The 14,635-nt window shown below is 36.6% G+C and overlaps 1 protein-coding gene across 3 annotated transcripts in view; it reads left to right on the top strand.

Moving 5' to 3' along the window:
* Positions 1-14,635, top strand: part of PDE10A (phosphodiesterase 10A) — a 342,086-nt gene that overhangs the window by 281,753 nt on the left and 45,698 nt on the right. For all 3 annotated transcript variants that reach the window (XM_054279385.1, XM_054279384.1, XM_054279383.1), the window contains 2 exons: positions 4,435-4,555; positions 6,440-6,489. In XM_054279385.1, the coding sequence (XP_054135360.1) occupies positions 4,435-4,555; positions 6,440-6,489 (171 nt within the window). The remainder of the gene's footprint in view (positions 1-4,434; positions 4,556-6,439; positions 6,490-14,635) is intronic.

The following is a 14,635-nucleotide window of genomic DNA, read 5'->3' as shown; positions in this document are numbered from 1 at the left end:
TTCTGTAGTGTGCTGATAGAGAGGAGAGGAGCTGTCAGTTTTAAAGCTGACTGAAGAACCTTGGGTGAAATCCAGTCCCTGCCTAAGGACATTCTTTTGTGTAAAATGTTGCACAGAATTACTTGAATTCATTATCTGTGAGTTTTGATGCTGCCATTGACAGCTTAATTTAGGTGGTTTGAACAAGCTGGTTATCTAAAATACTGATGTAACCAGATAGACCCAGGAGTTAAAAACACCTATTCTCTATGTACAATGACCCTGGCCTATGTTCATCCTTTATTCTTAGTGATTTCACACTGTTTAAGAACTGAGGTTCCTTACAAGAAGCCCTGTTTGCCCCAAAAGACTCTATTCCTCATCCAGGAATTCCTTCTTACCTGGACAGCTGAGTTCATTTTTTCTTTCCTAATAATATCATTTTGATCTCATAAAGTGTATTTGTTGTTAGTTTTTTGAGGCTGTTTTTGTTGCTGTTTTGTGGTTTGCTTGTTTGTCTGTGTTTTTTTTGTGGTTTTGGTGAGGCTTTTTTTTTTTTTAATAATGTCATATTGTTTGAGATCCTTCTCTTTGGTTTGTTGGTTTTTTTGTTTTTTCAAGTCCCCCTCCATCTGTCCATGTTGTGGCCCCCCGTGACACCCTCTGAAGTACCTTGCAATTGGATACAATTGCTGCATTAATGAAGGCTTTTTGTTGCAGCAAAGGAACTTTTTCTTTCCTGCAAAAGATAAAATGCCTGTGGCTCAGCTGCACTATGAGCATCAAAGCATGGAAATAATCTTAATTTCATTTTTTTAACTTTAGATATTATATTGTCTACTTGAATATTAGTTTCTCCATGTCTCTGAATTGTTTAGAATGAATACTTAAAATTCATCTTACTCTACATTATTTCAGTATCTCCTTTTTTCAGTGTTTATGTTCCAAGCCTCCTTGTTTAGTTCTAAGGCACAAAACAATTCTGAAATTACGTGTCATGGGTTGTTGTCTTCTATTGCACAGAAATATTGTAAAGACTAAGAACCATATACATATTTTTACATAAATCCTGTAAAAACAACCTTATTTTATATTTATGAATTTTATTTTGAATATTTATAACACAATTTCCCTTCTTAATTGTTAGTCCATTTTCATGGCTTTAAAATATACACAGCTACTAGAAATATTATGCTGGTATGATAGTGCTAAACTAGTTTTTAGTCTAACTGAATTATTTTATGTAATGTCATTGAAATTCAGAATTTTACAGTAAGCATACCAAAATCCTTATAGACACTGAATCTTAAATAGAAGGAAATCAGCAATGGGAAAAATGAATTAAGGAAAAAGTTGATGAGCATTAATAATGTTTAAATTTCAAATTAAGAAATGCTGCTTACTACATATAATAGTGTATATATGTAATAAATACTCCTTTTCCACAAATTTTTTTGAGGAGTTGCTTTCTCAAAATAAGTTTTACACCAAATATACACAAGTCTGTGTTAGCAACCGCATTGAGTAGTGCTTGTACCAGAGTTTCCAGATGACTTAGTGTTTAAATACATGGTTTCATAAAGACCATTGTGGCTTTTCAACCAAACGTAATTATGGTGATCCAATCTAAAACGCCTAGAACCTAATAAAAAACTCTTTGACTGTACTGTAATGAAAGGAAAACCATTTTGCAGCGTGACGGAGTGAATCTTTGTTGATGATTGATCTAAGAATTACTTAACTGTGCATCTGGACAAGCTGTACTCATCTGGGCAGCTGTGGGTGTGCAGATGGTCAGTACCAGACGCGTGCCACGTAACAGCGGCCGGCGTTACGCAGCTGCCTCCCTTCCGTGACACAAGTGCTTTGCCCTGCTTACCAAACATTTGCAAGCATATGTGGCAGAGGTGAGGATAGAGGGCACACAGCTATTATGTAATTACTATGCATGGTGAACTGCTGCTTGATTAGAGGGAAAGCAGTTATTCTGCCGTGGCTCATTTTGATGATGCGTTTCTCTTAACGTATTAGTTTTAACCTTTGAGGATTTGATTTAAATCCTGACTGTGCGTCACAAGCGAAAAGATGTGTATTCATTTCCAAGTTCTGAGAAGGCATTTTTCCACATGATAAAGTGCATGTGTGCTTGATTAGCTGTTGTTGCTTTAGGGTATGTGGCTACACATACTTTTGCAGACTGGGGTTAGCACGTCTGAATAGCGTAGACTCTTGTTCACCATTTTCCTGCTTTATGGCTACTTATGGCTACAGATTGTGAGTATAAAAGCTCCACTTGCATGAAACTATGCTATTGTTTTCTCCCTTTGAATAATAATCATACAGGAGTAATGTGGGACACAACAGAGGGCAGGCAGTGGAAGCTTGCCAGCTGCCATATGGTGCTAATATTGGCGGTGGCATGCTGTATTGTAAACTCAAGACCTGCAGTAGTTTATGCATTTATGCAGTGTGACCTTACATCGCTGTCAAAATGTATAACCATTGCATCATTTTACAGAAGGAATTATGAAGTGTCAGGTTTGATACACATTGAGAGTATTTGGACAGCCTGGGACTTAAATGTTCTAATATGTCCATGTGGAGCAGTAGATTAATAGATTAAGAAGAGGTCATGGCAAAGATTGTATATTCTCAGGAACCATTTTAAAGTCAAGATTAAGATCTGCTGAATTTAAAGAAACTGGAAATTGATATCCAGCAAACACTTTTAATTTTTTTTTTTTTTTTTTTTTTTTTTTTTTTTTTTTTTTTTTTGTTTCTGTAGCTTTTTGGGGTTTTTTGACATGAAGCATCAGCATGTATCCTCAATATATATCTTTACATGCTCTATATTCCTGACATAGTATGTTGTATGCATGAAAATAAGAGGGGAAATGAAAGTCATATAATGAAATATATTGCGTGAGTTATGTGCTTAATCCATCAGTAACTGTCACATGTAGAGGTTTACCCACATTTACAGGCAGAGCAGCTACACATATGCACATAAACTTTGGAGTGGTAGTGGGCTAGACTGTGATACTCTGAACATTTATGGTATTTTCCATTGTAGTTTATATTAGTCTGATCTGTATTAAACTTGGCTCTGAAGTATGAATGAGCAGAAGAGTAAGCCTTGGTCTTTCAAGCAACATTAATTTGTCTAAATATCACCAGCTTAATTTTTAGTTTAAGCAATGTAATTTACTGCATCATGGAGTTCAGTAAGTAATTGACCATATTACTTTATTCAGTTTCCACATTACCAGTTTTGGGCAGGGTAATGAATCTTTACTTAGTGCCAAGTATTGCTTCCTGTGAAATGATTGTTCGTGATGCTGTCATGCTACACATACACATTTAATGCTGTTTTTAACAGCCCTTCAGAACTTGGGAAATGGATAAACAAATGCAGCTGGGCCCCTGAAGGGAGGCTGCATCTCCTTTCCTGTGAGATTTTAACCATATCATGCTGTTCCATCATACCAGCAATCAGCACCCCATGGCTCCCATCTAAATATCCTAACTGATTTGTAATCTGCCAGCAGATTTGATTTGTGTCTGCCATCATCAGTTGAAACAAATGCCTATGAAGCCACAGCGGCTGGCATGATTTTGACTTGTGATTTTTGTCCTTCACTTGGTTGATGTTAATTGCTTCTGTATTTGAAAGGCTGAGCTTCCTGAGCTACCACCACCTGAAAGTTCTGGTGCTTGGCACAGTTCTGTCATTTGGCAGATGAATCTGAGGTGGAAGATGCTAGCTAAGGAACTTGCTTGCTTCCTTTCTTGGTGGACTAGGAGCGTAAAAGGAGGGAGTTGAAGTCTACTGTGAATGTAACAGTCTGGTCAGAGAGAGAGAAAGCTAGATAAACTTTCCCATGAATTGGTCTGAGGGAGCTGGAGAGAAAGAATTGTGAACAATCTGCAGGTGTTTTGTGATTATCTGTTTTGCCCGTAAGGTTGTTTACAGATGGGTGGTTTCTTAATTAACCAATGGGGATGGTGCTTTGATTAAAGAACCAATCAGGTGCACCTGTAGCAAACTAGAGTATAAAAAGGAATGGATTTCCTAACAAAATGAATTAGCCTTCTTCTGACTGTTTTTGGAGTCTGTGTCATCTCTGACTCAATGAAGACAGTCTACTTACTTGATAATTGTCATGTCTCTCATTTTCTTTAGACATTGTTCATGACCCTGGCTCAGTTTAGGTGATTATTAATTGTTGAGTGGTGTTCTCAATGTGCTTTGAACAAATGTTTAATTAACAGAGGGTGGAGTGCTATGCCTCTTGTTTAGAGGTGACCTTGCTCTTCAGGTAGCTGGATTAGGACAGCTCTGCTTGGCTCAGTACTGAAATCTTGACATATTACTTTTAATGAATTTGTATGTTTTTAACCTGCAAAATGCATCTCAGTTATTCTAAAATGTTCTTCTCATCTTTGCTCCCATAGTACCAGGATACGAATATGCAAGGCGTAGTGTACGAGTTGAACAGCTACATAGAGCAGCGCCTGGATACAGGAGGAGATAACCAACTGCTTCTGTATGAACTGAGCAGCATCATTAAAATAGGTAAGAAGGAGAATCGGGTGTCTCTGAGCTGTTACTCAGCATCAGTGCACAGCACATTTCTTACATGGTTTAATCAATAAAGACAGGTACTCAGGGATAACAGTGTTCCCATTGGTTGTTCTCTCAGTGTGAACTGACTTCACCTTCTGTCCCTCAGTGAATCCCTAGCTGCACTGAAGTGAATTTCATCTGTGGAAAGAGTTGCATGTCCTATTGTGATATTAGAGTCTCGTGTTAAATGAACCAAAGAATCTGTTCTGGTTATGATGGTGTTGCAATTTCAGTAGTGAAATTAAAAGAAAAGAAAAGTCTATCAGAAATATCACTGCATATTTAAATTCCTTTTGAAACAATTGAAATGCCACTGGAAGAAGGCATATCTTTTATGTGATCTCAAACTCAGTTGTTTAACTATTTTTTTCTATCTGATGTAAGTACCTTTTGTGGTAAGAAAATACTGCATATGATCAAAAGTTTAAAATTAAGAACAAACAAAACACTCTCAATAACAATACAAGTGTAATTTGGCTTCTTTTTAGCCAGAGTAGATGTACTCAGACTTCAATTAGAAGTGTCACAGTAGATTTCAGTCAGCTCTTTAGAAAGGTTTTACTGTCCCAGCTGCTTCATAATTTTGTACCGATGAGTAATAGTTCTGGTTTATATATATGATGTTTTAAAAGAACCTTTTCTCTGCAAAATCTGCTGATTTTGCTTAGGCTACTATTTGGATATTGATGTCCAACTCACAGCAAAACAAATTTGTTAATAAGCAGCAAGTGAGACTGGACCATACAGAGTGCTTATGTATTACAATTTTTTTTTTCTATTGAATAGCAGATGGGAGGGCTTTCTATATATTATTTCCTTTACAGTACTCATTTGAGTTGTAGGTACATATACTTGCGTACTACAGCTGAAGGATTTAAAATCTGAATGCAAATTATTCTGCCCTCAACTCTTAATAATGCTGCACAGTTGATAATGAGCAAGTAACTACACAGTGGAACTTTTTTCCTTTGGTCTAAGAAATTAAGAAAGCCATTTGATTTGATTGCACACAAGTAAAATGTTTTCCACTGAAATGTACTAAAAAGATTTTTGAGTTCAGTCATAAAATAGTAGGTACCAGATAAGTCTTTTTACTCTCTTTTAGAATGCTTATGAACTTTTGGAAAGACGCATGATCCAAACCTGTTGCGTAAAGCAGGCTGAGAAACATTTTCTGCTATATTCTGTTCTGATTTTGAGGATAAGTTATGATGGCTGGTTGACTTTAAGCTTTTGAGAGTTTAAGGAACTTGACTTTACCCTGTTTCATACCACACTCTTAATTTGGCAGAAATCTATAAAGTATAAACTTTCTGGTGAGTGTCACTATTTTTAATATGGGCTAGGTGCAGAAAATAGAAGCAGTTTGTTTGGAAACACATTTTTATGGCAGTATTTGTAACTCCTCATTTTCCCATGATTTTCTCTCTTAAGGCAGGGACAAATACAGCTTAACATTTACAATTGGCATTTATTTTACTCATAAAACTTGCAGTGGTATCTGACAGATTATATTGTAAATACACTTTTTAACGTTACATCTATTGTTTGGATTCATTTGCTTTTACAGACATTAGGCCTTGGAGTATAGATGTATAAAGAAGTTGTTTCTAATTATCTTTTAAAATGCTGTAAATGGCAATGAAGAAAGCAAGAACCTCTAACTTTATAGACTCGTGGAAGTTTTAGGAGACACAGCAGAAGACCTTAATCTTTTGAATGGTAGATGTTTGTCCTAAGTGGAATTGAATCTGTGGTTTCACCTCAAAGATGTTGCCTAAGTTTGATTTATCCCTGTGAGTACAATTATTTCTTTTGTTATTGCTTTGACAGCTACAAAAGCTGATGGATTTGCACTATATTTCCTGGGAGAATGCAATAATGTAAGTATACTGGATTAAAATGCTGCTTTTCTGTACCATCACAAGTATGTTTTCTAATATAATAATGGTGGTAATGAAAAAAATATTCTCTCCATTTAGATCCTTGGTCTTTTTGGTTTTTTTTTACAGATTTGGCAATAATGCTATTGTTTCTCTGACTCTGGAAGCTTAACTTGTGATTTAACCCTATTATAAATCGTCTTTAAGAAACAGAAAACTTTACTTGGATTTAATGTCTGCGTAGCCTTTTCTTTGCATCTAGTTATCTCTCTGATTTTTTTAGATGTTAATTGCCAGCTGCATCTTGATAGTGAAGTGATGTAGGTTCTGGTTGGCATAAAATAAAAATTTAAAAATTAGTAATTCAGTTACTTTCTGATGTAATAATTCAAACAACAGCGAACCCAATATTTGTTCTTTTGTTATTTGAATGTTAGAATACCTTGCATCTTTTTCTATCCAGTTGGATTTGTACAGTTAGCATGATACGAGACCTTGTAATTACTTTAAATGGCTTTCAGAAGAAAATTCGGTGTAGTACTTCAGTCAGTTCCCTCAAATTAAAAATCAGAATTTGTTGGAAATTTTGTCTTTCATTGGTTCAAGAAACAAGCAGTGATTAGAGAGGAAAATATTTTTTCTTGTCTTATTTTTTCCTTACTTTACACAGTCAGTTTTGATAGGTTATTCTTCTATAGTCCATTAGCCAATTTCCTTTGCATGTTGTGCAATATTTGGATTCAGAAAAAAGCTGTAAAAGTTACTTTTTTGAAGTAGTGGAAACAGAATTGAAAATGTACAAACCTGCAAGTAATTGGATATGGAAGAAGGCCCATACAGAAATTTCCTATAAGAAATGGAAATGAAGTTTTGCATTTTTTGTGATGTAACTGTTTCACATAATAAAGATAACCCACTTTATTATTCAAAAATTCTTTCTTCTCTCAGTGGCTTCTGTTAAGCAAATAAATAGCATATATTGTTAAATAACTCTTTCACTGAGAGATACAATTTAAGAAACGTGTTGTTCATCATTTTGAATGCCCTCTTTGGTTCTTATTAGTAGGTGACAGCATTCATTGTCATGGGTAGGGGTGATAGAAGCAGTCACTGAAAATTTCCCTCCTGCTGCCAGAGGCAGGAACCTGCAGGAAGTTCAGCCTCCATCCCAAATGCACAGCTCTCAACAGCTTTGGTGGCAGTGACTGCCTCCCAACTGAGCATGCTCTTCTCTGAATGCTTTGGAAAAGATTACAGTAAAATTAACTTTACTGCTTGAGACAAGGAGAATTTTTGCTATGGTGAGGTTTTTCCTATTAGATTAATATGGCATAATATGGGATTACTCACAGCCTTTTTGGTACCCTGAGGGCCTGGGTACTACATGACCTTCTGCTTTTTCTTTTCTTTTTTTTTTTTTAATAACATATTAGGCAGATGAATCTATTTGCTTCCCAGTATTCCAGTACAACTCTTTCCTGAAAAAAAAGCTCCAACCACTAAAAACGCACATTGACTTTATTAACCACTGCTATGTAGCTGCATCACCCAAAATGGAATGTTCTTCATGTAGTTATTATAGGGACTGATCCCAAGTCCTTTGAAGTTAGTGTGAGATTTTCCATTCACTTTAGTGGGCTTTGGGCCAAACTCGTGTTTGTAGTCTTGTAGCTAAATGGTAATGCATTAGCCTATTTCTTATAATAAATTGTCATTGTAAATTAATTTGGGTAGCCTTTGTCTCTTGAATATTTAATTTAAAGGATGTATCCAAGTGAGATTAGCCATTGCCCAGCAAGCACTGGCAATGAGGTTTTATTTATTTTTATTAAATGTCTTTTTAAAATGGGAACAAAAAGATTCTGCATAGCAAAATCAGGAATTAGCTAATTCTTTAAGCTGAAATTAAAAAAAAAAAAAAACCCCAAAAAAAACCAAACCAAAAAAACCAAACAAAAAAAAACCAAAAAAACCCCCTTTGATTAGCCTCCATGAAGTATTTGCTGAATATCTGAATATCTATGGCCATGTGTTGAAGAATAGTATCTGCCTTTTGCTGGCTTAAGATTTTGGTGGTAGATATGGGACTTGAATTTTGCAAATTTGGCAGAATCCTTCCCCTCCCCCCACCACCACCCCCTGACCCTATCCCCCCAATTTAGCATTGGGCTTTTTCTTCATTAGCTTAGAAAATATCTGCTTGTTATCCAGCTAGGAATGTGTGTGTGTGTGTACATCTTTTTGAGAATCAAGTTTTGGGATGGGAGTGTGTAAAAATGGAGGAATCCTATTAACAAGTAGATAACTGCTTTCAAATGGTTTTCTAATATTTAGTGGTGTGTGTGTTCTGACTATATTCTGTAAGGGAATTTATGACCAAACCTGAAGCATAAGCACTAACTCTACTTCATTTCATTTCCTGCTTTAAATGTGTATAGATATACTTTTGCTTGCTTAAATTAATCCAGATTTGCAAATTTTGGTTTATGGTAATGTCATCAAAGGAGAATTTTTGCAATATGAGATATCTTTAACTACCTTTATCCTGGATTAAACAGTGAGTTTCTAATTAGGATATAAGATAATTTTCATTTTACAAAAATGCTTAATTTTTGAAAAATGAAAACTAGTAAATGATTACTACATGATTTGTGCTATTATTTCTTAATATTAAGAAAATTGCCATATCATTGTAAATTGCTTTTTTAATGGATTATTAAGAGTGCACGCTAAATCATTCTTTGGTGCCATATTTAATATAGGCAGAATTTTCTTTACATGAAAATTACATTAGTACTGAAAGAAAATTCATCTAGTTTGAGGAAAAGCTCTAGATTAGCCAGTCCCTTTCTTTTTGCAAAACATAGATGATACACTTGCCTTTAAAGGAGGACAGTGCTTTAGAAAAGAATCCTTTGGAGTTTAATGGCACCAAAGTAAGTTTGTAAAAATATCTGTCCATATAAAAAGTTTTTTTACAGCCTTATTTTCTTTCTCTCTATTGGAGTTTACATACTATATTAGAGTTGGAAAGAAGCATAAGGACTAAATAACTTCTGGCTGACAGTTCAGGTTGAATGCCTTCAAGATATTGACTTGAGTGAATTTGCTTGAAATAGAAGATGCCACATCAATTGCAGATTCGAGTGCATTTTTTTAATGCAAGTAATACTCAGAATTGGTGCCAGAATGATTCCAGTGTGGATAGTTCAATTATTTTAGCATCCTTCTGGGTGTTCAAATTGCTTGAAAGCACTACCATTCAGTGCAGTCCTAACTGAGAGTGTTCTGATGGTGATTCTGTTTTTCAAATGATTGCCCTCTAGCAGGTAAGCACCCCTTGCATGCCCAGTTCCTTCCTTCCCTGTGAAGTTGCCCAGTGTTTCAGAATCTGGTTCTGCCTGTGCTGTGTATGTGCTAGAACGAATTGCAAAGTACTTGTGCTAAAAACAGTAGAGCTTCCACATCTGGGTCATAATCTGAACAGACCTGGGCCCATACTGCCTCTGGTTTTTGAACTTTCTTCGTATCTAAGGGATTATCTTTGTCCATGGGTTAGTGTAGTTATACAAATAAAGTTATTTTTTCTTCAGGTACATAGCAGCTGTTTTACAAATTCTGTATACTGGAGAACAGAAACACTTCCAAATCAAACAGGAATGTTTCACAACTCTCGAGCAAAGGACATTTTCTTTTTTATTTCTTATGGGGATGAATGTTATGACCTTGATTAAGTATCATCCTCAAACATGTCTTAAAGGATTTACTGAAATCCTCATATTGGGTACCGTGTGTGTAAATCAATTGCCTAAGTATCATGCTAGCTAGGCATTTAAGTCTATAAGCTGACATCTTTACAAGGCACTATTTCTAAAATACTTATCACAGTTACAGAGTTCCTAATGTATTACTACATTAATCAATTCTTCGGATACTTCTTGTTTATAGTCCTTACTTGTATGAGTAATTTGCCTCATGATTACACCGTGATTCCTACGTAAAGATGTATGACTTCGTGTTTAACAGGCATACACTTAAAGCAACTTTTACTCGGTCTTGTGTTACTTAGTTCCTGAAACTGCAAATTGTGTTGACAAACAGATTATCCTCGCTTCAGACACAAGTTTCCAATGGCTTTATTGTAAGAAATAATTATGCGAGGCCACAAATATGTGCACATACTCTGTGCTTCAGGGTGTATTTTATTAAGCCATTCTTTAATTTCTAGTCATGCAAAAGTTGTTGCCGCTTGATGTGTATGCAGTGCCACCTAGTGAGTTTATGAGGTGGGTGATTTGAATTAAGAACACAGGAAAAAGCATGTACTGCCTACTATCTCTGGTTTTTGAATGCATAGCCATCTTCTCTGAGATTTGAGTCTTTTAGACATGTTTCCGGGTGAAATCCTTCTAGTTGCAAGTCAATTCAGGAAACTTTGGTCTTTATCCTTGAATCAGTTCTAAGACCATGGGGTTCTTTTATATGTAAAGTGGAAGAAATCAGTTGCTTTCTTATTTGCCAGTGAATAGTGATACTCCATGGAGAGTGAAAGCTCTTGTTTACTTACAGTGTTAGAGTTTAAATTTGAATGAATAAATTATCAAGCTGAAAGAAACAAATAACAGTCAAAATGTATCTTAGGGAAATTTTGGTCTTGTTTAATTTAATATTCAGATAAATGGACTTGTGGAATGTGTTCATGATGAAAGTATCATAGAATATCCTGAGTTGGAAGGGACCCATCAGGATCATTGAAATCCAGTTCCTGGCCTGCACAGGACACCACAAGAACTGGCCTGTGCCTGGGAGCATTGTCCTGAACTCTGCCAGGCTGGTGCTATGACCACTTCCCTGGGGAGCTGTTCCAGTGCCCAACCACCCTCTGGATAAAGAACCTTTTCATAATAGCCAACCTAGACCTCCCCTGACACAACCTCAGGCCATTCCCTTGGGTTCTGTCACTGTCACCACAGAGCAGAGATCAGTGCCTGCCCCTCCTGTTCCCCTCATGAGGAATCTGTAACTGCGGTGAGGTCTGCCCTCAGTCTTCTCTTCTCCAGTCTGATCAGACCAAGTGACCTTGGCTGCTCTTCAAGACTCTTCATCATCATTTTTGCTGTGGTTTGGACATTCTCTGAGAGCTTAATGTCTTTTTTGCATTGTGTCCCTCAAAGCTGCCCCCAGCACTGGAGGTGAGGCTGCCCCAGCTCAGAGCAGAGCAGCACAATGCCCTCCCTTGCCCTACTGGTGATGCTGTGCCTGATGCCCCCAGGACAGGGCTGGCCCCCCTGGCTGCCAGGGCACTGCTGGCTCACGTTCAACTTGCCGTCAACCAGGACTCCCAGGTCCCTTTCTGTGGCGCTGCTCTCCAGTTTCTCCTTCCCCAGTTTGTGCATACATCAGTATATGCTATAAGTAGAATGCAGAAATCGCTAGAAAACTAGTCAGAGTCCAGTTGTTTGTTTCACTATCAGAATGGGAGGTTGTTTTGCATAAATCTGCAAAGACTTATCCAGGTATCTGGTTTTGCTGGCTATATTCATTAATGCCCAGGTAAAGAAGGAATATAGGACTGCAGATATATTTGTAGGAGCAGATTTGTTTTCAAAATGGGCTTTGGAAAATGATCAGAAGAAACCAGACAATGATTTGGCTAAGAAAAGTGCTTGGCTTTCCACATATTGCCTCTCTCTGTGTGGGGCAGTTGATGACTGAGAAAGATTCTAGTGTTTTTAGTGAATTTGAAGGTAAAAATAAGTCTGCAATAATCATTGCCGTAATAAAAAGTACATATTTGTGTGTATCACAAACAGAACTCTAGTCCTAATGTATTTTTCCTTTTTCTCTCTCTGCTGCTAAAGCCTCAGATGGAATAAAACATTTAAACACAGCACTTTAAGAAAAAATAGAATTGGAGGAGCTGAAGTGAGTTCAGGAGAGAGCAGAGACAATGGTCAGGAAACAAAAGTGGTTTTGTGTAGTCTAAAGAAAAGAAAGTTGAGGCATGAAGATAAGCTTGGATAAGGCAGAGAGGAAGGGAATCATCTCCAATACCTATGGTGTGTAGGACAAGAAGCAGTGAGCTTGATTTGGCATTGGGAAAACTTCCTCAGCTGTGGCTGTAAGGAAGCATGACAGTCTGTTGCTTGTGCAAACTCAGGGATCCTCATCCCTAGAGGAGTGTTTGGGACCTGTTCTGCCAAATGTCTTAGAGAAAAATGCTTAGCTGACCATGCCTTAAAATGGAGGGGATTGTAGGGAGGCATATCAACTTGATTTTCTGCGTCAATGAACTTCTATAACTCTCATGGTGTTTTTCTTGTGTAAATCAACTGAAAAGTTTCCAGGAGTTAAGTGCAGTTAAAAATTGATACTATTCAGAAGGGTGAAGACATAACCCTTCTGCCAAAAACAAAAGAAAAACAAAACAAATCCAACTGTTAGTAGTTCTACAGTAAGTGCACCATCTTCATTTCACTAGTATCCAACATTTGTGCATATGATGTGGCTTAAAATTGCAAATCTCCTCTAATACACTGTGTTATATTGGAAAGGAAACAAGTTTTTTATATAAACAATGGTGGCAGTTGCTGGTGTTTTTATCTGGTGTCTTCTTTTATCTCTGTGTGCCTCCCTCGCAGAGTCAGACTGTGGCACTTGTGCTTAAACCCATAATTTCCTAGAGCTCTTTAAACTTTTTGCATGACATTGTTGGGCTCCTACTTCAAATATGCCACATAACAAATGCAAGGGGCTTGGCTGTAAATAATTTCCAAATTAAATCATGTTAGTTTGTTTTTCTTGGTCATCTTTGCCTGTTATGTTGAGTTTTATTCTTGCTAAAAATCCAGGCCTTAGGACACAGCCTTTGTAAATATCTGCAGATAGTTTTATCACTTGCTTGTGTGGTTTTACATTTAAGTTGTCCTTTACCAAGAGTAAAAATCTATTTCTGTTATTGAACAGAAACAGATGTGAGCACCAGAGGCCATTAAACTCACTTAATATCAGCTTGATCAATTTCCATTTTCTCTTTAATTTTTTCTTTCCCCCAAGCATCAAATCACATAGCAATGCTTTAGTATGAAGGCTTTCATTTAATGTCAGTTGAATATTAAATGATTTCCCATGAAGCATTTTAGGACCAGTTTTATTAGCAGATTGTCCTGAGGAATAAACTAGATCAAAATCCAGTCACCTGTACCACCGAAATTGTTAGTAGAATGCTTGTCTCATGTGTACTCATCCTTCATTTTAATCATTAAAATGTCTGGTTCTTATCCAGACTACTTTTCTGCAAGGAGCTTTTAGAAAAATTGGTTTATGATTGCCATTTGGTTAGTTATGAGTAGTTACATGAAAAGAAGAAATAACTGTTTGTGAAATTATGATGATGATGAATACATGTTTGCAGTTTAATTCCAATCCTGGCAAACTTTATGTAGTTGGTTGAATGGTTTCTAGGTTTTGTGAGATAGGACTTGGTGTTGAGCTGGATTCCAACAAACTGCATATCAACAGTGGCTGGAAAAAGAGCATCAACTATACTGGTGGTTGTCATCTTCATCAGAAGAGCCTAAGATGGAAATCACTGCAAACTGCAGTTTTCTTACTTAGTGCTGTAACATTTGTAAATGAAAAGAATGCTCGAGTTGTTCACAGAAGAAAGTTGGTGTCCCCCAAATTTTACCATTACTACAGTACATTTAATTTCATAAGTATTTTATTAAGAGAAAGCAAATAAAAGTGGGCTGGATAGGTGATGTGAAAAACCTGCTGTTTTTTGACAGTGTTAATTTTAGAGATTCCCATAAAGGTCTGTCTGTGGGGTACCTCAGAGATTATTTCAGTAACATGCCATAGTAGAGCAGAGCCCAGTTTACTTTGTTTTGTTTGGCTGACCTTGCCATTGATGCCTTCTATTGGAGACATTTCTACATAATTAATTGGCAATAAACATTTAAACTCATTCAGATTTAAATTCATCAAATGTGGAATGTACAACCACTCACAGCAATTTATCAGCTGTATGTATAAAGTCAGTGTGGAATGGTAGAAGCTTATGGATTAATTTCAGCTGGTTATGGTTAGGAGAAAAATTGCCTTTGTTTTTAATAGTGCTGCACAGTTAGGATAAGATTATCAT

Source organism: Melozone crissalis, unplaced genomic scaffold, assembly GCF_028551555.1.
Source record: "Melozone crissalis strain CALT ecotype California unplaced genomic scaffold, PUWL_Pcris_2 ptg000027l_1, whole genome shotgun sequence".
Taxonomy (NCBI): domain Eukaryota; kingdom Metazoa; phylum Chordata; class Aves; order Passeriformes; family Passerellidae; genus Melozone; species Melozone crissalis.
Note: the sequence above shows the minus strand (reverse complement) of the source record. Positions and strands in the feature narration are given on the sequence as shown.